Source organism: Bos taurus, chromosome 23, assembly GCF_002263795.3.
Source record: "Bos taurus isolate L1 Dominette 01449 registration number 42190680 breed Hereford chromosome 23, ARS-UCD2.0, whole genome shotgun sequence".
NCBI lineage: Eukaryota > Metazoa > Chordata > Mammalia > Artiodactyla > Bovidae > Bos > Bos taurus.
This window is the reverse complement of record NC_037350.1, coordinates 18,329,939-18,355,564: the sequence shown is the minus strand read 5'-3', so window position 1 is coordinate 18,355,564 and position 25,626 is coordinate 18,329,939. Positions and strand designations below refer to the sequence as shown.

Genomic DNA, 25,626 nt, shown 5'->3' with positions numbered 1-25,626 from the left:
CAGCAATCTTGATTCCAGCTTGTGCTTCTTCCAGTCCAGCGTTTCTCATGATGTACTCTGCATATAAGTTAGGTTTCTTGTATTAGACCTGATTCACTACAGTAAGGAGCATCTTGAGGGGGAGGTATTTGAAGCCATAGTGGTGGTGATCTTCCTAACCTTTAACTTCCCTGAAAAAATGTACCTTGAATTCTTTTTCTTTTCTCCATCTATAATGAAAGTGCAGATCATTATGAATGCCACAGTCTGTCTTCAACTATCCATATCACGAGACCTGCTGACTTCCTAAGCCCCTCTGTTTGAGTCAGGGGAGGCATAGCAAAACTTGATGCAGTAAATAGCTACATCAGTGCTGCAGGAGAAGTGATTCACACACGTTTTCCATTTTGAAATGCCTGGCTATTTCCCAGGAGTTAGGAACCTCGTGGCTTCTTCCAGTGATATTTCTTCTATATAAGAATCACTGCAAATACACTGAGGCTATTTTCTAGTCTGGACTTGCACAAGTTGTCTGATCTCTTGAATCTTAGAATCTATAGCTCTGAAGTATTTCTGAAGATTTCAGGACTTCACCAAGGTACAGGATACACATAGAATCACAGAACATCAGCACAATACAGAGGAGACAGAACTCAGTCACAGTGAGATGAAGCAGCTTAACCTGGAGATTCCCATTTTGTGTTCGAGACAAAACAAGAACTGAAATACAGGTCTTCTGATTCATGGGTCAGCATTCTCTTCTATGGCCGCTCCAGTATTTTTCCGATGGAATAGAATGTATCTCAGGTCGTATAAGAAGATATATCAGAGCTTTAGATTATGATTAAAAGCTGTTACCACTCAGAATTACTGATTTAGAGGATATAGAGATTAGATTGGAATTGTATTAACCCTATAATATACCCTATCCATTCCTTTTCAAATACATCTCCTCGAATGTCATCTTATTTGCTTTCTGTTTATATCTTTATCATCAAAATAAAACAGTGCATAAGTGGAGAACTTCCTAAGAAGTATGCACTATTTTTTTTCAATTTTAAGTTTTTCGTTTAAGATGCAAAGCAGTATTTTTCAGTTACCATGGTCCATGTCTTCATTAAAATCCATCCTACATTTGCTTATATCCATCTCAAGATACTCTTTATTACTTTCAAGTTTCACTGTTCTCAAGGTCACTTCAGCCATCTGCATCCCACACCCAAGTCTGCTTCAGTTGTCTTTTCTCTCATTGATGAAGTTTGAGATGGATGGCTTTTCATTGGCTGTAGCTAAGATTCCAGTAAATTGTTAGAACAAGACAGGTAAAAAAACAATGTCCTTATCCTGCCAGTCAACATTTATGTAGAATGTGTAGATTAAAAATGGTAAGTATTGAAGAAGCACCCATTGTAGTGAATCGTTTGTCAAGCCCCTTGTTAAGTCATTCACCTTCATTTGAGTTGTTTTATGCTATCTGTCATGTGCAAGTAGATAAATGCAAGTAAATCTTTTTCTTTTTAGACTGGAGTATCTCAGTCTTTTTGGAGTTAGGATAATATTATTAGTTATTTGTTTGACTCCGTGTTGTCCTCTCCTTATCCTCGAAAGCATTCCCTGAAGTTAAAAAAATATAAATTGCATTTACAAAAAAATGTTGGGGAGTATTGTGATGAGAGAGAATACTGACTCTTAAGCTCATTCATGGCCACTATGACTGCTAAAAAGCAGGTCTAGAAATCATATAATAGATCACATAAATGTGTAATAACTATATACACCAGCACAATGGAGACAGCTGCTCACCATGCCGTATCCCTGCTCTCCATCCTCCTCTATGGACCTGGTTTGTAGCTGTTGGCATACAGAGTACCACACCCCTCTTCTTACTTTGCAGCTAGGTTGGGTCGTACCATTGGGCTGTGGCAAGTGAAATGTAAGCATAAATTTCTATTTGGACTTCTCTTGGTTTTCTTAAATAGAAGGGCTATAGGGGTATACCTCTTATTTTCCTATGTTAGATTACTTGATCCAGATGTGATTATCTGGAGCTTCAGGGCTTATTCTGTATCATGAAGATAAAGATAAAGCCTGCACAATTTTATACATCAATTATATCTCAGTGAAGCAGGGATGAGGTGGCAAGAAATGAATGTACAAATGACTGAATGCATAAATACATAAATAACTTTTAAAGCGTGGAAAAAAATAAAAAGCTACAGCTTGAAAATGTCAGAACCAATGTTGGAAGTAACTGGGACTCTCACAGCATCAGCAAGCAGTTATGTTAAGCCTGAATTACTTGTCTCCAGAATTCACTTATGTGAGGAAAAATAAATTTCTATTTTGTTTAAACATCTATAATTTGTAATTGTATTATATTATAAAACACTTAGTAGTACCTGTGAATGAGACTTTGATAAAATTGAGGATATCTAGAAAGTGATTAAATCTGTTTTTCATATTGAAGGAATATTCTGTCATGCGGCCTGTGATTTTCAAAGAATTGTCATAGCCATGCAACGAGTGTTAATACTTTAATACCATGACAAGTGTTTCAGCATAAGTCTCATGTTAATTAAAAGTTTTGTTTATCAAAACTTATCAACATCAAAAGATCGAAGAAGTCATTCAGCATTTAGTACTATGTTTCCTGCTGCTGAAATTCCAGAGGAAAATATGGGAAAAGATTTGATTTTAGATTTTTTGTTTGTTAATCAAAATATCAATCCTGCTACTTTAATTAAAATACTGTGCTATAGAAAATAAGTACCATCTGGGTTGTGTGTTTTTCTACGTCCTCTAAAGAACATTATGCAAAAGAGGTTATGCAAAGGCACACTTCATTTAACTATGTTTACAGGATACCTGAGGTGGTACGATAGGAGTATTACTTAGAAATTGGTATTGTTGTTCTTTAGTCACTCGTCGTGTCTGACTGGTTTGCAGCCTCATGGTAGCCTGCCAGACTTCTCTATCCATGGGATTTCCCAGCCAAGAATCCTGGAGAGGGTTGCCACATCCTTCTCCAGAGTATCTTCCCGACCCATGGATTGAACCCACATCTCCTGCATTGGCAGACGGATTTTTTACCACTGAGCCAGCAGGGAAGCCCCCATAAAAATTTATGAACAACAAGGTCCAACCGTACAGCATGCTGGTAAGTCGCTTCAGTCATGTCCGACTCTGTGCGACCCCAGAGACAGCAGCCCACCAGGCTCCCCCGTCCCTGGGATTCTCCAGGCAAGAACACTGGAGTGGGTTGCCGTTTCTTTCTCCAATGCATGAAAGTGAAAAGTGAAGGTGAAGTCGCTCAGTCGTGTCTGACTCTTAGCAACCCCATGGACTACAGCCCACCAGGCTCCTCCGTCCGTGGGATTTTCCAGGCAAGAGTACTGGAGTGGGGTGCCATTGCCTTCTCCGACCATACAGCGTAGGGAACTGTATTCAATATCCTGTGACACAGTATAATGGAAGAGAATGTATGCGTGAATATACTTGTTTTTAAACTGTGTCACTTTGCTGTACAGAAGAAATCAACATTGTAAATTGGCCATATACTTCAATAAAATTAAAAGAAAAAAATTGTATACAAATCAGATTATCTCATCATATTGTAAATGTACCAAGAAAGCAACAATATAAACAACCCTAGAGGACACTTTTGTCCTGTGAAGAACCTTAATGTTATTTCGTTAAGGTCATATTTTCATTGTGTGGATTGTCATCATTCATTTCCACATTGTCTGTGTGTTGTTGGTTGTGTTTTTAATTCACCCCTAACATTTGAGCAATCTGGTTATGAAACTTGTTGCCCCAGTAACCATCAGGGTTATTGGACTTCTCTGACCAGCTAATTAAATTCTGTTCTCCCCTCCTCACCTTCACCCTGAGCTTTCTTGTTGCTTCTTACTCTTTGGAAGAGGGTTGACCTTCCAAGACAGATGAGAACATGCTTAGGTCACTGTAGTGTGTTTCTCACTTAAAACCTACAAACTAAACACACACACACACAGTATATTCTCAAAGTGCTTATCAATGTGTTTCTTTCCTTGGCATCATTTTCCGAATCAGTGATGTCAGTCATCACCAACAAGTAAAAAGCCTTTATCACAGAATGACAATGTTTTAAAAATCTTTTACCAAGCTGTTTGCAGCGCGCCTGTCTTCCTTCTGAGGTTCTCTTCATACTGCATGGTATTATGACCAGAGCATCAGCTCTGAGGTCAGACAGACCTTGGCACTCAAGTCACGGTTCCATGCCTTATCTTGTCCCAGGTATCTTTGTTAGTATCCTAGATGAGTTGCTTAATGTTTCTGACTCTCAGATTCCTTAACTGAAGCCACATCTTAGAACTGTTGAGGAGGATTTGTGAAAACACATGTAAAGTACCTAGTTCAGTGCCCAGCACATGTGTGTCTAAAAAACAGTATCTGTCTTTGACAAAATCTTTATAAAAATGTACAATAAGGCTAAATTCCTGTGCATATGCATACAAATGGAATATAGTTTAGGCACAGTCTTCCTTTCATAGTGACCAGAGACAGAACCAGTCAAAGAGTTTACAGCATATATGAAAGATCAAATTATTGGGCTGTTTTCTGACAGTGACTGCTCTCACCCACTAGAATGACTCTAAAGATGTAGCATGTATCTTCAGAAGGGACTATATGAGACAATTCCATAATATTTGTCCACTTGTATCTTGTTAAATGTCTTGCTCACATTAGAATGCTTTTCTAAGTCTTCTCAGAGCTACACATAGCTCAAGTTTGAGCAGCACTAATGTCCAGTTGAATTCTTTGGGTGATGTTACTTGGGTAAAATTTACTTGGAGAATTCTATCTATATTTGGACAGAAAATGTTTGAGGGACAAGTTTTGTTCTCGCAATCAGTATCATAGTGGAAAAAGTCCTGGTTTAAAGAAGGAGTCTTAACTCCCTAGCAGTATGCCTTACCTTAAGGAAAAGCCACAATACTCTCATCCAAGTAGTGAACGCACCCTAACCCCACTTGGCTTCTGAGGTCGGAAGGGACAAGGAGTCTTTGGGCTGGTGAGGCTGGGGTAAAAGTACACAGAAATTTTCTGTCCTGTTTTTGTAAGTATTCTGTAAATTAAAATGATTTCAAAATATGAAGTTAGTTGGTTGTTGTTTTTTTTGAAGCCACAGAGGTTCAGTGACATCAGTGTCTTCATCGGTCAAATGGAGATGGTAATAATAGCTGACCTTCTGACCCCAGACAGTTCTCAAGAGAATCAACAAGTAAAGCAATACACATAAAACTCAAAAATGCTGCTCTTCTGTGCTGAGTCTTCCTTACTTGACATCACCGTTTTACCACCTCCGGTCTTCCCGTTCTTCTTGCTGCCAAGGTTGTCTTTGCTTCTTAAAGTCTTTGTGGTTACTTCTCATAAGGTAAAGCACTGCCGAACATGACCAGTTACAAAAACAATTCTTCTTTCTTCCTTCCTTTGTAATCCGTTCCACACCCTCTGTGACATGCCTTCTTTAAGCCTTCTTTCTGAAAAACCCAGCCTAATGGCCACTGACATTTAATCAAATAACAGTTACGATACATTTACTCATGAGTAAAGGCTGATTAAAATTTGGGCACCGACATCTGAGTATGGGAATTTCATCATCAAATATCTTAATAGAAACCATTTTGTTAAATAACCATAATTATAGGTTTTACATTTATGATTCTAGGGGATTTTGCTGTTCTGCATTCTTTGAAGCCCAAGAGGCTATCATAGTTTTCAGGCTGCTTGAAATACTAATTTAAGTACATCCAAGGCTTCTTCAGAAGATAAGACCCTACGGGACTCTATCTTTCCAAGATTTTGAACCTGCAGTTATTTTAAAGGTGATTTCTGTTTTTGTTTAGTTTTTTTTTATTAGGTAAGAGTTTTTAAGGTAGGAGTAAAAATAGACATTAATTTTTTGAATGTGTAGATATTTCTGCTTTTTCCTGTTAATAATTTAAGAATTTTTCATTTATCACGTTTGAAACCAAAGCAGTTGGGATAGCCAAGATTGCTCTTGTATTCTCATCAGAGTCATATTTGGTCAAGTCTGTTTCTGGGTTTCTTCAGTGATTAAATCTTGGCATAGTCAGGAAATCCTTTTCTTCTTTTTGTTTGGGGTTAACTCATGCTTGCAGCTACATCAGTCTTTGTGGCAGATTTCTGTTGATGAACTTGCTCATTTCTGACTCACGAAAACAGCTCAGCCAATTATGAGAAAAGAAACGTCAGCTTGAAAATGGTTAAGAGCATTCTCTTTAGGGAAATAAACAATTTAATTTGGTTTGTCTTGTTTCTAATCTTAACTCAGATGGCATCCAGTTGTAAAAGCCTATTTTTTCTTCTGTCACATAGTCCCTTGAGAATTTTTCCTAGACTGATGACTTTGTTTCTTCACTGGTGCCTAATAGACTTCATTATTCATCTTTTCATAGTTTCTTCTTTTGGATTTTTTTAAAGCATGTGTGATTCAAATTTATTGTTGTACATGGTTTTTTACACCCCTATTTGTCACAGTTTTTTACAGCACTGTTTTCCTTCAGATGAAAATTACTAAATGAAAATTTTAACCATTTTATTAGAATACCTTCTTAGCTAGAGTACTTAAGGTTTACTATATGAAGTGCCAATTTTTAAATTATTTTATAAACTAAGAGATTGAAAGCATCAGCATAAATTGTAGGAAGCAGGGACTGAACTGGTTATTCTGATCCACCACTGAGCCAGTTTTCTCTGCTACTTTTCAACGTTTCTGGCAGCAATAGTGGAGCTTTGCAATAGGGAGTAGTGATGAGGGGCAAGGGTAGGTCCTGGAGTTTTCGTTCAGAAGGATTGAAAGGGGCAGCATTTGTTCTCGCCCTTGCTTTGGGAGCTCTGTGTTGTCTGTGCTCTACAAGTAAGCCTGCCGTTTTTCCAACAGAGTGCTAGTGGTAAAGGACCTGCCTGCTAATCCGGGAGACACAGGAGACTTGGGTTTGATTTCTGGGTCAGGAAGATCCCTGGAGGAGGGCATGGTAATCCACTCCAGTATTCTTGCCTGGAGAATCCCTTGAACAGAGGAGCCTGCTGGGCTACTGTCCATAGGGTCACAAAGAGTCGGACATGAATGAAGCGTCTTAGCATGCAGTACCTCACAGTGATGTCAGAACTAAAGAGGAGTTAGATAGAAACGGCACATGAATACATTTTTGAAAGGTCACTGACTGATGTGTGGGGTGAGTTGTTCCTTTAGTATGGTGGCCATCCTGTGAGTCTCAGGCGTGGTGTGGCCCCTGTTTTGAAACCATAGGGTGGAGGCACAGTGCTCGTCCCGTGAAGGGCAGGCAGCGTGGGAGAGCCCAGTGCTTTCCAGGTTCTGCCCTGTGGGTTTTGGTGTTTGATTGAAACATACCTTGTAGAGGAGAAGGAACTTGAAGACCCTTAAGACTCCTTCCTTCCCCTCCGTCACCTCCGCTTTAGCAGTTTCATTACTGAGGCTTCAGAGTAAAAGAACTGTCTTGACAGGAATAGAATATTAAAAGGCGGAAATGTCAAAATTCCAAAAGAAATGAAAGACATGAAAAAGATTTAAGAGAAAGTGACAGGCATAGAAGACAGTCAGAGAAATTCCTACAGCTGTATACTGAACCCCCCAAAGAGGAGAACCAAATTAATGGAACAGAGCAATACTAAAAGCCTATAGTCCAATTATTGGTATATATAAAAGAGACAACTAAGAGAACCTACCATATAGCTCAGGAAACTCTACCCGGAGCTCTGTGGTAACCTAAATGGGAACGAAATCCCAAAATGAGGGAATTTGTGTATAAGTATAACTGATGCACTTTGCTGCCCACCAGACACTAACACAACTTTGTAATGCAGCCATACTCCAATAAAAAAATTTTTTAAGGTAGGAAAAAAACCAGCATAGACTTTGGATTAAGACAGACCTGGCTTCAGAGTGTACACGCCTCTTTCCTGCTTAGCAAGCTTAGACGAGGTTACCTAATGTATCTGATCATAGATGCTTCATTTTAAAAACAGGAATCATATCTGCCCATTGCGATTATTGGAAAAATTAAAAGAGATAATGAAAAGACCAGTGTGCCACCCACACACACATAGTGGTGAGCCAACCAGCGTTAGTCCTCTTTGCCTTAGACCAGTGGCTCTCAGCTGGTGGGATTTTGCTCCCAGCGGGACACTTGGCAATGTTTGGTTTTTAGTTTTCACGGCCCACAAAGTGGTGGGCCGATGGTATCAGCATCTAGTGGGCAGAGGTCAAGGATGCCGCTAAACACCCTTCAGGGCACAGAACAGACTCACAACAAAGAATTACTCAGCTCAGAATGTCAGTACTACCAAGACTGAGAAGCCTTGCCTTAGTATTAACTTTTCTCTATAAAGACTGTAGAAAGGAACTTCCGTGGCAGTCCAGTGGTTGAGACGCCACATCTTCACTGCAGGGGGCTCAGGTTCCGTTCCTGGTTTGGGGAACTAAGATCCCACATGCTTCATGGCACAGCCAACATTTTTTAAAAAAATAATTATTAAAGAATATAGAAAAAAGTATATATGGGTTTGTTCCACCAGTATTTATGCAACACTACTGTACGTCAAGCTCTGTAGAGACTGGGAATTCAGTACTGAGTTAAGTGGACGTCATCTCTGCCATCAGGTACCTCACATTCTAGTTGGAAAGAAATAGACAATAAAATAAGAGAGTAATATTACTGTGGCAGATGGCGGTAAGAGCTATGAAGAAACATGAAGCATAGTAATGGACAGAGAGTGACCTGAGGGAGCTGCTATTTTAGATTAAGTGGCCATAAACAGTTTGTATAAAGTGACTTTGGAACAGAGACCGAAGGAATTGAGGGAGCAAGCCGGACAATGATACGGGGTTAAGACATTCTGGACAGAGTGTAGTAAGTGCAAAAACCCTCGTATGGGAATGTTATTTGACGGTTTCAAGAAACTTCAGGATAGGCCAGAGTAACTGGAGTGAGGAGAGTGGTAGGAGGTGAGGTCGGAGAGTAATAGGGAACCAGATTGTGTAGGGGCTTATGGGCCATTCTGAGGATTTTGGTTTTTATTTTGTATGTGATGAGAAGCTGTTGGAAGTTTTTGTTTTAAATTTTACTTTATATTGGGAAGAATAGCCGCATGGAAGTTCTGATCACAAATAGCATGATCTGATTTTCAGTTTTTGAACGATCACTCTGGCTAGTGCTCAGTCAAAAGACTCAGAGTTGGGGATAGGAGCAGAGGAAGAGTGGAAGCAGGAAGACCCACAAGGGGATTATTGCAATAGTCCAAGGGAGAGATGAGGACGATGGCTTGGACGAGAGTAGTAGGAGTGAAAGTGGAAGGTGATGAAAAGTCGTTCCAGGTATATTTTGAAGGCAAAACTCCTGGAACTTAGAAGGGTTTAAGTAGCTAAAAAAATTTTTTACATATTAAAAAAATCTTCATTGAAAATACTCAGATGTATCACATAGTAACAACCGGGAAATTCCAAGGAAGGCTCTCTTGCTCTGTATAGAATTCCATATATCCTTGACAAGGATGTGAGGCCTTTGCTGCAATGACAGTCTCCCTGCTTCACAGGATTTTATTTTTAAAAATATGTAAGTGAAGCTGGCCTGAGTTCAGTACATATGTTGTACTGCTCAAGAATTTGATCTAACTCAAGGTTAAAGAGAAAGCATGAAGTAAATTTTGTGCAATAGTTGGAAAAAACATACGTATTTTCCAGTTGTGAAACAACCAACATATTTCACTATGTCCTCGTGTATTTGCTAGACTCTAAAAAGTCATGTCGACTCATCTGGATATTACATAAACCTATGAGAATTGCTAGAAGAATTATTCAGAATACCTAAAGAGCTTACATATATTAATCTAATATGCTCACTTTTGGGTATACAGCCAAATAGAAACCACAAAAAAGGTTATAGAATTCTCAATCAGGAAAATAAAAAAGAGGTCCATCTTCTGTCACTTTAAAGAGCTAGTTTGGGTGGAAATTCACATAGCTTTTTATATTATTTGCCAGCTCAGTTATTACAAAGCCTGTTTACAATTTCAGGGAAACATCAGTGAGCATTAGTACTAATACTGCATGAGAGTCTACAACTACACGTGGGCTTAGGTGGTTTGGTATTAAGTTAATGGGAAAAAATGATACCGTTGTTGCACGGCAGAAACTAACACAACATTGTAAAGCAATTATATTCCATTTTTTTTTAAAAAGTGATACTCTTCCTAGCACACATTTTATCCCAAGACAGGAAATGTTTTATTGAGAATAATTTTCTCCACTACTAGCTAATAAATTCAGATTTTAAAATGTGAAGCAGGCATTACCCCAATTTAAAATGTAGTATTTTGATTTTGATAACAACTATATTTTCCTTATATAATCATTCATGCTCATTCTTCATAGTTTAAAATACAGAAAAAAGAAAAAACTCCTATATTAACAGTAATATATTTAGACCCAGAGTACAGACCAAAAAATCCAATATTTTGAAACAACTCTATTATGAACTAATATCACAAATATCCTTCTGAGTATGTATTTCTCAATCACTGATGCTTTATACTTAGAATTACTGACTTATTTTTAGCACTAAAATTCTTTTTAAATTCCTTGAATGTTCTCCTAGAATCTACAGCTGTTTCTTCAGGAAACTTCATTTGACTAGTATAATACATTCTTAATACCTTGGGCATATAAAATTGGTGGATTATAAAAATCACTCTGGGGGAAGAAATCAATATCAATGGAAACCTTTATTTTTAGGCTAGGAAATATATTGTATCTTTAATCAGTTCTTCTTGGGCTTTCGTTGTGGCTCAGCTGGTAAAGAATCTGCCTGCATTGTGGGAGACCTGTGTTTGATCCATGGGTTGGGAAGATCACCTGGAGAAGGGAAGGGCTACCCACTCCAGTATTCTGGCCTGGAGAATTCCATGGACTGTACAGTCCAAAGGGTCACAAAGAGCTGGACATGATTGAGTCACTTCACTTTCACTTTACTAGTTATATAATTCAGAGAAAGTTTTGGGTCAGGCTTAAATGAACTTTTGATTTCAAGGTTATATCAACCAGGATTCTGAACTGGCTCCCTTAACATCACAGTGACATTTCCTTTCTCATCCTCCTTCACTTTCTCTGAGAACATATACCCCAACTAATGCTGTCTCTCTGTGACTTTCTGCCTCTTGAGTCACCGCTTTGATAATTTTTTAGCACATGGACATTTATTTAATGACCCTCTGTAAGTCAAGATTTCACTACTTTCCAAAAATTTTTTTTCCTAATTGTAATTCAGTTAAGAAAAAAATTTTTTAATTACTGAAATGTGTATCTGAAAAAGTAAAAGTTCCCTCTAATGTTGCTCCCAGAGATGAATACTATTAAAAGCATAATGTGTATACTTCCAGATGTTTGCAAACATTTTATGTATGTTGTGTGCAGACACTTTTGTGTTTCAACATAAATGGGATCAAGACACACAGCATTCTAATTCTGAACTTGATTTTTTTCAGTTAATGATACATTCTTGCAGCTATAATCCCTGAGGGGAGACAGAAGCAGCACACAGAGAAGTACATGGGGTATGATACCAGAAGAGCATGTACGGTTTAGAGGAGAGGAATCCACGTGACCTGGGATCTTGAGGGAAAACTTGCTAAAGCAGGTGGTAGATCTTGTTGGCAAATTTGGCAGAGGATTATGCTGAAAGGAAAGGAGCTAAGGTGCCATGAGGATGGGAGAGGGGATGTCCAGCACAGTCATGAGGGAGGGGCAGGGGATAGCTGAACATGGCAGATGTGACGAAGGGTGACCTCTGTGCCCAGGTCTTTTCTCTTTGTTTTTATTTAAAGTGATTGTATCCGGATGGGTTGGGAGAGTTAAAATATTTGGAAGGCACCAGCAGAACCCTCTTGCAGTCCTCCAGGCCCAAACTGATGAGCACTGCAGTGGGCAATTAAAAGCAGGGGAATCTACCAGATGTTTTGCAGGAAACATGCTAAACTCTTGGGAAGGGAATCCAGTAAATTACAAACTGACCCAGCAAGCAGAGCCAGCACTCACCTGGTCACCAGGTTGCCTCTGCAGTAATCCAGATAAAGCCCCATAACCTTTCTGGACCTCAGATTTCTTGTTTACAGTGAGTTGGGGATGTATGTGGTTTCTGAAATTCTTCAGGATGCCATGGTGTTTACTGATCTTTGAGTCCCCTTCTGCTGTGGACAAACATGAGCACCGTCAGCATCCACAGTTCATGTGTTATCATGTTGCTGGATGCTGCTGCAATCTCTCTGTATGTAGCTTTCAAGTTCAGCAACTAATTCCTGTCTAACATAAGGTATTTGGTTGGTTACCATTGGCATTTAGCGTTTTCCATCCAGAAAGGACTTTGCAATTCACTTGTAAGACTTCTTTTTTTTTTTATTCTGTCTTATATTTTTTTTATTTTTTTTTGTTTTATTTTTAAACTTTACAATATTGTATTAGTTTTGCCAAATATCGAAATGAATCCGCCACAGGTATACCCGCTTTCCCCATCCTGAACCCTCCACCCTCCTCCCTCCCCTCCCCTCCCTCTGGGTCGTCCCAGTGCACCAGCCCCAAGCATCCAGTACCATGCATGGAACCTGGACTGGCGACTCATTTCATACATGATATTATACATGTTTCAATGCTATTTTCCCAAATCTCCCCACCCTCTCCCTCTCCCACAGAGTCCATAAGACTGATCTATACATTGGTGTCTCTTTTGCTGTCTCGTACACAGGGTTATTGTTTCCATTTTTCTAAATTCCATATATATGCGTTAGTATACTGTATTGGTGTTTTTCTTTCTGGCTTACTTCACTCTGTATAATAGGTTCCAGTTTCATCCATCTCATTAGAACTGATTCAAATGTATTTTTTTTAATGGCTGAGTAATACTCCATTGTGTATAGGTACCACAGCTTTCTTATCCATTCATCTGCTGATGGGCATCTAGGTTGCTTCCATGTCCTGGCTATTATAAACAGTGCTGCGATGAACATTGGGGTACACGTGTCTCTTTCCCTTCTGGTTTCCTCAGTGTGTATGCCCAGCAGTGGGATTGCTGGATCATAAGGCAGTTCTATTTCCAGCTTTTTAAGGAATCTCCACACTGTTCTCCATAGTGGCTGTACTAGTTTGCATTCCCACCAACAGTGCAAGAGAGTTCCCTTCTCTCCACACCCTCTCCAGCATTTATTGCTTGTAGACTTACGGATTGCAGCCATTCTGACTGGCATGAAATGGTACCTCATAGTGGTTTTGATTTGCATTTCTCTGATAATGAGTGATGTTAAGACTTCTAAGTGTCATCAAAATAAGATTTTTTTTAAAAATTCAAGGTAGAAGTGAAAGCAGATAAGCTTTCATCTTGGTTTAAATGTTATGTTCTGTGATTCTGTGCTGCTGAAGAAAGTCACGTGTCTTGAGAAGCCGCCAAGAGATATGCCAGTGCCTAGCTTCTATAACCTTTACGTATGCGTCAGTGAAAGCATGAGAGAATTTGAATGGAACTGCGTGCTACAGAAGGAATCCAGCCTCATACCTCAAACTGAAACATGCAGGGGCAAATGGTGATTGTCATTGCTGTCATTGAAAGTGTTTTTCAAAGATGCAAGCAATTTCTCATCAACTGAAGTAAAAACTTTTCACTGAAACTGCATTAACAAATATATACTGAGAGTCTGTTGCGTTCAGGTACTGAACAAATTATACTACATACTACATTTGTAGGGATATTTGCTCCCCTGTTTTCATTCAAGTAGGACCCAGAAAGTAAATTCACCTGCCTTGCAATTCTGCCTTCTGCTTTACAATAACCAGAAAGACCAGTAAGCTTGATAATGAGGTGAATGATTGTTAGCATGACTATTCTCTTTTACCTTTTTAAAAAGTGATTTCATTTAGATTTTAAAGCATTGTTGGGCATTTGAAGAGTTTAGAAGTAATTCTTTCAAGGTAATAATTCTTTCAAACGTATGCCCCTACCTGGTAATGCTTTGCTGTGTTGTAGTACTGCTGCTGAGTCACTTCAGTCGTGTCCGACTCTGCGCGACCCCATAGACAGCAGCCCACCAGGCTCCGCCATCCCTGGGATTCTCCAGGCAAGAACACTGGAGTGGGTTGCCATTTCCTTCTCCGATGCATGAAAGTGAAAAGTGAAAGTGAAGTCACTCAGTCGTGTCCGACTCTTTGTGACCCCATGGACTGCAGCCTACCAGGCTCCTCCGTCCATGGGATTCTCCAGCCAAGAGTACTGGAGTGGGGTGCCATTGCCTTCTCCAATGTTGTAGTGCTAGTAAGGTTCAATTTCAGAAAAGCCTCTGAGTATGAAGCATGTTGTTATGAATGTTCGGAGCACTGATGATTCCTAGAGAAAGGGAGGAGTGGGAACAAGAGCCAGATTAAGTGGAAGATGAACTGGACTTGTAGATACAGAAGCATGAGTAATGCAGACGTGACCTGACATTCATGTGAGAGTCTTGAGATCAGGAGAACGTGTGTCATTTGAGGATGTTCAGGATGAAAAAAAGCTGTGATTAATCTGCTAAGATTATTTAGTGATAACACCCCAGAGTAGGACATTCAGGACCGCCCCCCCCCCCCAAGATTTACCTCTCACTTTGCCTCTTTATTAACATTATGCTTTAATTTTTTTTAACTTGTCTACATCTCAGTGTGCTCAGCTTGTAAAATGGAGCTATGAAAACTGTTTATCCTAAAGGTTATTGTGCTGCTCTATGTAAAGAGCAGGCATTGTTTTTTTTGATCATGTTACTTATTAGGCTTATGATTTTTCCCCCCTTGCATGTTTTTGCAGAGATTTCTTAAAGTTCCAGGAATAGAAAAGGGACTGCCAATGTGCACTTTAGTGTGGACTACAGAGAGTGCTCTGAAGAGAAGCAGAAGGGAAAGTGGAATTAAGATAACACAGAAAACAAGAGCCAGCCTTAGTTCATTGTTGGCCAACATCTTGTTTTTTATGGGTCTTTGGCTTCAAAAAAGTTGCCTACTCTTTCGGAAATTTGTACAGTTGGATCACAGATATTACAGTTCCTGATTGTAGATCAGCCAGCAAGGATTTATATGCATTTCTTTTGCCTCAGTTCACCTGTCCATCTGCCCAGCTGTTTAGCCAGCCAGCAAATGCTTACTGAGGCCCAGGTGAGTCCAAGCTAAGCAGTGGCCAACACTGAGATTAAGGAAGCAAAGAATATGTAGTCCATGAAGGTTAGATACCTTCTGACTTCCCAGTGTTTAAGGTGATGGTGTCAGATTAGGAGATAGTATAATCAGATGCTAAACCATTTGGATGCTTTCATGAGGTCACATTTGTCCCCCTTTTTTGGTTATTTGAAACAATTCCTTGGGAAGAGAGACAAGTAAAGAAAAATTAGCGTGAGGGGCGAATCTGAATCATCTTCTTCATCCTCAGCTCCCAGTAAACATCTCTAATTTCCTGTTGATCACACTTGACCACGCTGTGAAAAGCATGAGTTTCGGTGTCTCATCACGTGTATTCCGAGGGTGTTAGTAGGAGTGCTTCCCAACCCCTTTCATGTTGTGAGGCACGTAGAAAGTGATAACATTTTAAAGCGATATGCCACACCAAGGTAAGTACAGGTTTCCTTGGTGGCTCAGCGGTAAAGAAGCTGCCTGTGATGCAGGAGACGCGGGTTCCATCCCTGGGTTGGGAAGATCCCTTGGAGAAGGAAGCAGCCAATCACTCCAGGATTTTTGCCTGGAGAATCCCATGGACAGAGCAGCCTGGCGGGCTACAGTCCACGGGGTCACAGAGAGCTGGACACGACTGAGTGACTGTGGTGGTGGTTTAGCCGCTCAGGGCCTCATGATTTCATTTTCTTAAGAACAGTTTGGGCATGTTGGTGGCAGTGACTCCATGATACATTTTAGGAAGATAATGTATAGAGGATGATCCCAAAGAAAAATACTGGATTAAAAACTACTGTAGGTTTGAGGCAACTCTTTATAATAAAAAAAAATCGGCTGCTTCAAGGAATTGAGAGTCCTGGACTTCAATTCTCACTTGATCACCTTTGGCAAATCATTGCTCTCTGAACCTCAATTTCCTTATCTTTGAAATGAGAGAGCTTTCTTAACTTCTTGGCTAAGATCAAGTATAAAATGAGGGAGACTGAACAAGAATTTTAAGCTGCTCTCTAGCTCTAATATGCCATGATTTTATACTGCCTATAAATCTTTGCTGTGGAGTCCACTGCTTCGCATTGAGTGTTTGCTGTATGCTAAGCACTTGGTGAGTAATTTCTATACATGGTCTAGTAGCTTCATGGGCTCCCAACCGAAAGTTTCTGCATTGATGCTAAAGGAATTGTTAAAAAAAATACATCAACTGTCACTGTCTAGGCCTGCCTGTATGTAGGTGACAGGTCTTGAATGTTCAACTTCTAGAAGAAAAGTTAATATTAAAAATCTCATTAGGAGCTTTTTATGTAGTTGTCTGAGTCCTTTCTGTCTAGTGTGTGTTTGGTGGGTGAGGCTGTCTAGCTGGAGGGTAGCAGAGGAGACCTGGAGAACACATGGATAATCAAGGACTGGCGGCATTATGGTAATTTGCCCACAAGGTAGACCAATTATGGTAGCATTTGTTTATTCCACAAGTGTTTTATTCTCATTTACCACGTGTCAGATATTTTCTAGGAGCTATAAATTCAAACCTGAGAAGTTCCTGCTATAGTCAGACACAGACAGTCAGATGTACATACCGACTTGCATACATAATATATACATGCATTAAAGATATCAGTCTCAGAGGGAGGGTTTTTTGTAAAAAAACACATTGGTAAATAATTTGAAATGTTCAAAGCACATAATTATCCTTTCCTTGCTTCCCATTTTCCATTAGTAAATGTATATTGAGTCATGTATCAGATACATTAAAAAGGACAAAACTAAATTGCATCAAAAAAATACTTCTGAGTACATAAAAATTCAGTAATATACCCTTCCAGAAACATGATCAGATACATGCACACCAGGATACATGTACACATACATGCATGGCTGTGGGTGTAATATTTACTTGTAAGTGTCAGAAAAGAATACTTGAACCGAGAGGATAGAGAAGCCTGGGTTTGTGTCAGTACATATATATGTTTGTGAGTATGTATCAAGGAGATTAGGAAGGAAAGACGAGAAGGAAGGAGAAGAGGAAGAGAAGGAAGGGAAAAAATAATCGGTGGTCTTAGAAGGAACCACAGTAGTCAGTAAATTTTGCCTTAACACCGCCCCCCCCCCCCGCAAACGCACACACACACACACAATCTTTTCTGTATGGCGCTGCAGCTAGATTGTTGGAATTAAGTTGTCCGCCCACCCAAATCTAACAAAATGCAAAAAAGAATAATTTCAGTTCCTAAAAAATATAAAAATACCCACAGACATTAGAAGTGGTACTTAATGTACTCTACCAACTGTGATAAAGAAAACTTGCTAAAAGTCCTTCCAAAGCAGAAAAAATTTTTTTTAAATCTCAGGGAATTTTTTTCCTTTACTGGCCAGAAACTCATTCCAAGAAGTACCAGCCTGTCTCATTTCAAAATGCTTCCTTTGCCAAGGAAGCGGAAGCGGTCATATTCTTTCCCACCAAACTATGGATGAATTATAATTATCCTACCTCTGGTGGGACAGTGAAGCAGCAAACATCTGCTATACTGAATCCAAAACCCCACGAATGAAACTATACCAAACTGTGAATCATACCTGGACGCAGATTAAAGGATTTGTGTTGTGTTTACCTTTTTCTTGATTTTCTTTGCCATTTAAAATATGGATTTTTTAGCTCTGGCTCCATGTTCTATGGGGAAATATATGGGTTCCATTTGTTGACTCCTATGTTAATGTTGAAAAACCTTAGCTTTAAGGCAGATGGATAGTAAAAGTTAATAACAGATTTTCTGTTTAATTTGTTATCACCTCACAGTTATCTTTTTCTTTAAGAGGACGGTACAGTTAAAGAAAATTCAGAAGTGCACAGTCTAAGTAAGGTCCTTTAGTTTTTTTTTCTTCCAATATAGTAAAATTAACAGAGGACTGGAAAATGGTTTTTTAAACTTTACTTATAAAACAAGCAAGCTTCAAAACTACTGTTACTTACAAAATTTTGTGTATCATGGTGTTTAAGGTGGTACTAAAGTATTCACCTAAAGTAAGGAAAGGAAATGGAATTTATGCTCTTGAGTTTTAGCTGTGAAAACATATAATACTCCGCTTGATTTAAATTTGGGTGTGTGTCTTTTTATTTTCATCTATCAGAGAGCAGAAAGACAAACTCGAGTTATGGATTCAGCTCAATATGCAGAATTCTGTGAAAGTCGACACTTAAGTTTCTGTAAGTAAGCATTTAACTTGGCTTCATTATATGTTTAAGAGATTATGTGTTACAGATACACTAAAGTACAACACGATCTCTGTTCCTTAGAAATTGGTGAATTTAATACATGTATGTATAGTTATAACTGTTATGGAAACAACCTCTGCATTGTAGGGGAACCCATAAAAGGTTTTAACCCACTCTGCTTTTTTGCAGTTCTAAGTATTAAGAGGTTTTAAAGGATGCTGGTAATACACAAAGAGCCATGTTAATTATTCACGTTACTTTTAGTCAGAAAAATTCCATTTTTCTTAATATTCCCATCTAACTTTCTTTTTCGGTTTCTTAGTCATGTTTGCACTAGTACTGCTGGTTGTGCTTGACCGTAGTGGGCTGTGGTAGCACACTCATGACATTTAAAAGCCCGCAATGTTAATAAATACCGAACTTTCCCTTCGCGCGTGCATACTCATATTGCCACAACAGAATGTGTCAGCAGTCTCTTCTGTCTTCGTCTGTAACCCCCTGCTGTAGGCTGTGTTCCCTGTTAGCCAAGGTCATTAGTCCCCACCTTGTACCTTTGGTAAAACAAGTGCCGCCCCGCCCCTGCACACAGCTCATCAAGAGTACATAAAGGCTTGTGATAAACAGTGGGCCAGACTGTGTAGGAAAAACATCCTTACAGCAACAGTTCAGGGATGACTAAGACTTGCAGGGTAAAGGTCAAAGAGTAAGTGTGATGAAAAGTCCAGTTAAAAAATATGACAAAGTAGCACATGACCCTTGTCTGAGAAATCATAGACACAATGGTGTCTTTAAACAACAAGCTATTATGTGGTCACAATAACAGCGTATTCAATTTGGAAAAAGAAAATGAGAGCTTCATTTATAGATCATAAAGTGCAAATAAATGACACATTTCAAACAGCACCCCATGTAAATGTCAGGAAAATATAGGACAACATGTTTGGGGAGGTTTTTTTTTTCTCCTGACTAAATATACTTTGCAGTCTGACTAACAATTTGGCATCATACATCTGTGAAGCATTAAGTAAATGACACTTCAGATCATGGCAATTTCAGCAAATGAGAGGTTTTTGTATTGTAAATTTTAGGTTTAAAAATGGCATTCAAGTCTTTTATAAGTATAAATCTCCATTTTATAAAGTAACATTCAGTGCTATTGAACTATTTTTTTGAATCATTCTTAATTTACTTAAAGAAACAAGTGCTATTTCACACTAAAACATGTAGTGTCCTGATACCTCTTTTGTTTAAAAATTTGATTTTTCGTAAGTGAGTTTTTTGGTTCATAACAATAATAAACTGTAGTAGATTAAAAATTAATATTTTCCATTTCTGTATAAAATAATTATAGTATAAACAGTATCTTATGCTCAGTTTTTTTTTTCTTTAAAGAAGAGGGACTTGGCATTGAAAAATATTTCTTCATATAGTGCCACAGTACTTCATCATGAAACCTTAGTGGGAGAATCTGTTTTCTGTGCCACAGTACTGTCTTTGGGAATGCTCAGTCCAAGGGGCTCAGCAGTTCCAGAACTAGACTCTTCATGCCTTTGCTGATACATGACCAAGGTACAGGAATTGCGATCCAGCCATTTGTGTCTTTTTAAATATTTAATCATAGTACTCACTAGCTGAGACTGCTGGTGCATTTAAAAATGACCTGTCTATAACTTATAAAGGCTGAGGGTGAGCTTTACAATTAGGACACTGATCCCGTTCACCAGTATTTTGGTTTTATATTTATACAAGTCAGATCATCATTTCCCTTTAAAAGTCTTTTAAAATCTGATATTAATTCACAAAGCTGTAATTTAGTTATAATTTGATAAACCTGTTTCCAGTCTTTTCAACCCCATTGTTTCATGTGTGGTTTTTGTAAACAAATACCTAAATTTTCTTTTTAATCAATCTGAGTATTGTATTGTAATTGATGAGTTTAATTTATATGTATTTAATTACTTATACATTGGGGTTTATATATGCTATCTTATTTTATGTTTTGAATTTACTGTGCTTTTTTATTTGGTTTTCCTCCTTTTATTTGGATTGATGGTCTTTTCTTGATCCATTTTTCACAAACCAGTTTGTGTATTACTTATTCTATTGCTATTATTTTAGTTGCTATCCTTAAATTTTCTAAAGCACATTCCTGGCCTAAAATTTCTTTAAGTTGGTAAGTACAGGCATACCTTGTATTGATCTTTGCTTTATTGTGCTTCATAGATAGTGTGTTTTTTTAACAAGTTGAATGTTTGTGGCAGCCCTGCCCTGTGTCAAGCAAGTCTTATCGGTGCCATTTTTCAAACAAGATTATTTTTAATTAAGCTGTGTACATTTTTTTAGACATAATGTTATTTTACACTTAATAGACTACAGTATACTTTAAACATAGCTTTTTATATGCACTGGAAAACCAAAAATTTCATGTAATGTGTCTTGTTGCAATATATGATTTATTGTGGTGGTCTGGAATCAAACCCACAGTATCTCCAAGGTATACTTGTATCTGAACTTTCCATCTCAGCCTAATTTTGTTTTTCCCAAGCCTCTGAAAGTACTTTAAAGCACTCCTTTTTGTCTTAAAAAAAAAAATGGCTTTACTTTGTCCTCATATTTAACTGATAGTTTAGTTAAGTAGGAAATTGTAGACTAATAGTTATTGGTTAAAACATGATTCCATTGTCTTTTTGCCTCTGTTGTTGGTGAGAAATCTGATGTCTGTTTGTTTTATGGTTTCCCTGTGGGAGAAAAGAAAAGAATGAAGATGTTGCTGCCAGGCCCTACAGTATATGGGGAAATTAACAGGCTGGCAAGCAGCAGCTGATCAGTCTCTCTCTCTCTTTAGTCACTAAGTCGTGTCCGACTCTTGTAACCCCGTAGACTGTAGCCTACCAGGCTCCTCTGTCCATGGGATTCTCCAGGCAAGAATACTGGAGTGGGTTGCCATTTCCTTCTCCAGGGGATCTTCCTGACCCAGGAATTGAACCCAGGTCTCCTGCATTGCCGGCAGATTTTTTACCAACTGAGCTATGACCACCATCCCTATTTATAGCTGATCAATAAATAGGTATAAAAAGAAAGAAAGAAGGAACCCCTACTATAAAAGCTTCCAGGGAGGGAACTTCCCTGGCAGTCCAGTGGTTAAGACTTCACCTTCCAACACAAAGGGTGTGGGTTTGATCCCTGGTCAGGGAGCTGAGATCCCACATGCCTCATAGCCAAAAAAACAAAGCATAAAACAAAAGCAGTATTGTAACAAATTCACTAAAGAGTTTAAAAATGGTCCACATCAAAAAAAAAAAAAAAAAATCTTAGGGAAAGAAAAAATTCCAGAGAAAACCATGCCCTCTTAGGAAGGCTATTTTTGATTCACCCAAATAACAGTGATTTTGCAGAGAGAGAAGTTGCAGAAGGCTTTCTTCAGAGTACAGTGAGCATCACAGAGGGCCCTGAGGGAAGGGTCAGGACTGGCAGGGCTGGTGAAAAGGGATATGGAAAAAATAATGAAATAACATGGAGGGGTGAGAGGTGAGAATGGAATGACTTTTGCCCCGGTTACTGACGAGAAAGACAAAGTATATGAGAATTAACTAACCTTACATTTCCATATGAAATTATTATATAAAGTTTATTTCCAGCACAGGCTAAAAACCAAGGAGTATCAGAAGGAGGATGATCCTAGGAACTTTTGACCTTTGGTCAAGGTTCTGAATAAATTGATAAATTTATTGATCATTATTATCGATCATTATTATTCTGAATAAGTTGATAAATTTCTAGGATTAATCCTGATACAGTGAGAAAAGGGATGAAGGAAAAGGAACTCATTGAGTCTGATGCCCTCCTCAGATCTGGTAAAAACACACCATCATGACTGGAGGTCTCTATGCATCTTGTGTTGGACCCACTTTTACCCTGGCAGGATCCATCTCTAAAACAGTCCTTCCCATGTGTCAGGGACAGAATTACCTAAGAATCTTCACCTGTTGCAGGAATAGGAGTAATCCAAGCGGTTTGGGAGAAAGAAATGGCACCCCACTCCAGTATTCTTGCCTGGAAAATCCCATGGACAGAGGAGCCTGGTGCACTATACGGTCCATGGGGTCGCAAGAGTCAGATGCAACTTAGTGACACCAAGTAGTCTTATGGGACCTCTGTGCATCTTTTCTGATGTATGGAGCAGTTTGGATCCTGTCCTTTTACTAAAGAACTATCTATCATTTGTTTGTTCTTTCATTCATTCACTCACTCATTTCTTCTAGAAATATTTATGGTGAGTGCACTAATGCCGGGCACTATTCTGGGTGCTAGGATACCACGACACACCCAGGGTCCTCACCTCTGTCTTCTCAGTGTGGAAGAGCTAATGAGGAAGGTGCCCATTCTGTTGCGTAGATGCACAGATCTGACCAAGAGCTCTCCTTTCCCTCACTTTTAAAATCAAGTGTTCAGAGCAAAATCACTGTTCAGTTCAGTCACTCAGTCATATCTGACTCTTTGCGACACCGTGGACTGCAGCACGCCAGGCCTCCCTGTCCATCACCAGCTCCCAAAGTTTACTCAAACTCATGTCCATTGAGTCAGTGATGCTATCCAACCATCTCATCCTCTGTCGTCCCCTTCTCCTCCCGCCTTCTATCTTTCCCAGCATCAGGGTCTTTTCCTTCACCATCATCCATCAGAGGGCAGACAGACTGAAAACCAGAATCACAGAAAACTAACCAATCTAATCACATGGACCACAGCCTTGTCTAACTCAATGAAACTTTGAGCCGTGCTATGTAGGGCCACCCAAGACAGATGGGTCATGGTGGAGAGTTCTGACAAAATGTGGTCCACTGGAGAAGGGAATGGCAAGCCACTTCAGTATTCTTGCCTTGAGAACGCTATGAACAGTATGAAAAGGCAAAAAGATAGGACACCAAAAGATAAACTCCCCAGGTCAGTAGGTGCCCAATATGCTACTGGAGATCAGTGGAGAAATAATTCCAGAAAGAATATAGAGACAGAGCCAAAGCAAAACAGCACCCAGTTGTGGATGTGACTGGTGATGGAAGCAAGGTCTGATGTTGTAAAGAGCAATACTGCATAGGAACCCAGAATGTCAGGTCCATGAGTCAAGGCAGATTGGAAGTGGTCAAACAGGAGATGGCGAGAGTGAACGTCAACATTCTAGGAATCAGCAAACTAAAATGGACTGGAATGGGTGAATTTAACTCAGATGACCATTATATCTACTATTGTGGGCAAGAATCCCTTAGAAGAAATGGAGTAGCCATCATAGTCAACAAAAGAGTCTGAAATGCAGTACTTGGATGCAATCTCAAAAACAAAAGAATGATCTCTGTTCATTTCTAAGGCAAACCATTCAGTATCATGGTAATCCAAGTCTGTGGCCCAACCAGTTTCCCTGTAACTGTCTGTCAAAGGGAGAAATGAATAAGGTGCATTTTATTGATCTTGCCAAATTGCTGCCTGTTAACTTCAGAAGTATTCCACAGATGTGAACCAAGTGTTGGTGAGCTATTACAGCTTCCTAGTTAGATGGAATGTTACATGTCAGAGAGCACTGGGAAGATAGGTTCCTTTAGGGAGATAGCTTCAGTGGGGATCACCGTAACTCGGCCACGGCTGACAGCTTTGGATACGTGCTTCAATAGCAGGACTTAATGTCTCCTGTGATTTATTTCACAGAAAACTCTCTGTATGTGAAATCCAGGAGGACTGTATCTATCAGGATCAAAACATCATGCTTGGAGTTACCATTAAGTGTTTCACAGACTTGTAGGACCAGATTAACCAAAAGAATAATCAGTGGATTTTTTAAAGATGATTATGTTATAGATGTGATAAAATCTTGACTATCAATCTTTTCCTCTAGATTACTAGTTAAGTTAGTAATATCTTATTACTATTAATAAGTAACAATATATTAATAATAACTTATTTATTAATTTATAATTATTAATTATAATTTATTTATATAATTTATAGTTTATTAATAATATATTAATAGTAATAGGTGATATCTTATTACTGTGGCCCTATGTCACATTAGACTGCATAGTGCTGTGGCAGTTTCGAGATACCTAACAGAAGATTCCTTGTGTTTTCAGTACTGGTAGGTATGCAGAGAGATGAGATGCGTGGTGTCGACCCACAAAACTTGTAATGTGGCTTGTGAAATCACGAGCAGACACAGAAGGATCTCTGATAAGTGTTCAGTAAATGATTGGAATGGGGAACGTGTGTCTGTGGCCCTGGGCAAGATTCATATGAATGAAGCCAAGTGATAGGAGAGTATCCCACGCAGGGGTCAACACAAAGAAGATTAATTCAAGCCCAGGTGACATTTTAATTAGGGAATAATATAAAGGAAGGTTGGAATCATTCTGGGTGGTTTTGAGAATCACACTTAAGAATATGGACACATTTTTCATCAGGAAAATGTAAGCACAGACTTAGATCAGGCCAGATATCAGTTTGTTCCATTTAATTCTAAATTCACAACTTCGAGCCTACTCAAGAAACAGACCTATTTTGAAAGGTAGTAAGCTGAGTGCAGAAGAATTGATGCTTTTGAACTGTGGTGTTGGAGAAGACTCTTGAGAGTCCCTTGGACTGCAAGGAGATCCAACCAGTCCATTCTAAAGAAGATCAGCCCTGGGTGTTCTTTGGAAGGAATGATGCTAAAGCTGAAACTCCAGTACTTTGGCCACCTCATGCGAAGTGTTGACTCATTGGAAAAGACTCTGATGCTGGGAGGGATTGGGGGCAGGAGGAGAAGGGGATGACAGAGGATGAGATGGCTGGATGGCATCACTGACTTGATGGACATGAGTTTGAGTGAACTCTGGGAGTTGGTGATGGACAGGGAGGCCTGGCGTGCTGCAATTCACAGGGTCGCAAAGAGTCGGACACGACTGGGCGACTGAACTGAATTGAAAAATACATTTTCGTGTGTTCCTTTTTTCATCACAGGTTCTTTCTTCCAGGATTTTCTTTCCATAAGAATAAAGTTACATCAAGCAAGTGATTCTTCTGACTATTGTTAGAACAGAATCTATGGTCAGTGATAAGCTATTCTAACACACTGTAAGAAGTGCTAAGCATTCAGTGGTTTAACGTACTTTTAGGCAGCAAAGATATGAAAGATGCAAATGTGTAAAGGCATTCTTGGGACTAGAATATA

General features: G+C 39.1%; 1 protein-coding gene across 9 annotated transcripts in view; it reads left to right on the top strand.

Moving 5' to 3' along the window:
- The window catches only part of SUPT3H (SPT3 homolog, SAGA and STAGA complex component), a 419,512-nt gene that overhangs the window by 289,525 nt on the left and 104,361 nt on the right, over positions 1 to 25,626 (top strand). For all 9 annotated transcript variants that reach the window (XM_024983744.2, XM_024983745.2, XM_059880441.1 and 6 more), the window contains 1 exon segment: positions 18,350 to 18,425. In XM_024983744.2, coding sequence (XP_024839512.1) covers positions 18,350 to 18,425 — 76 coding nt within the window.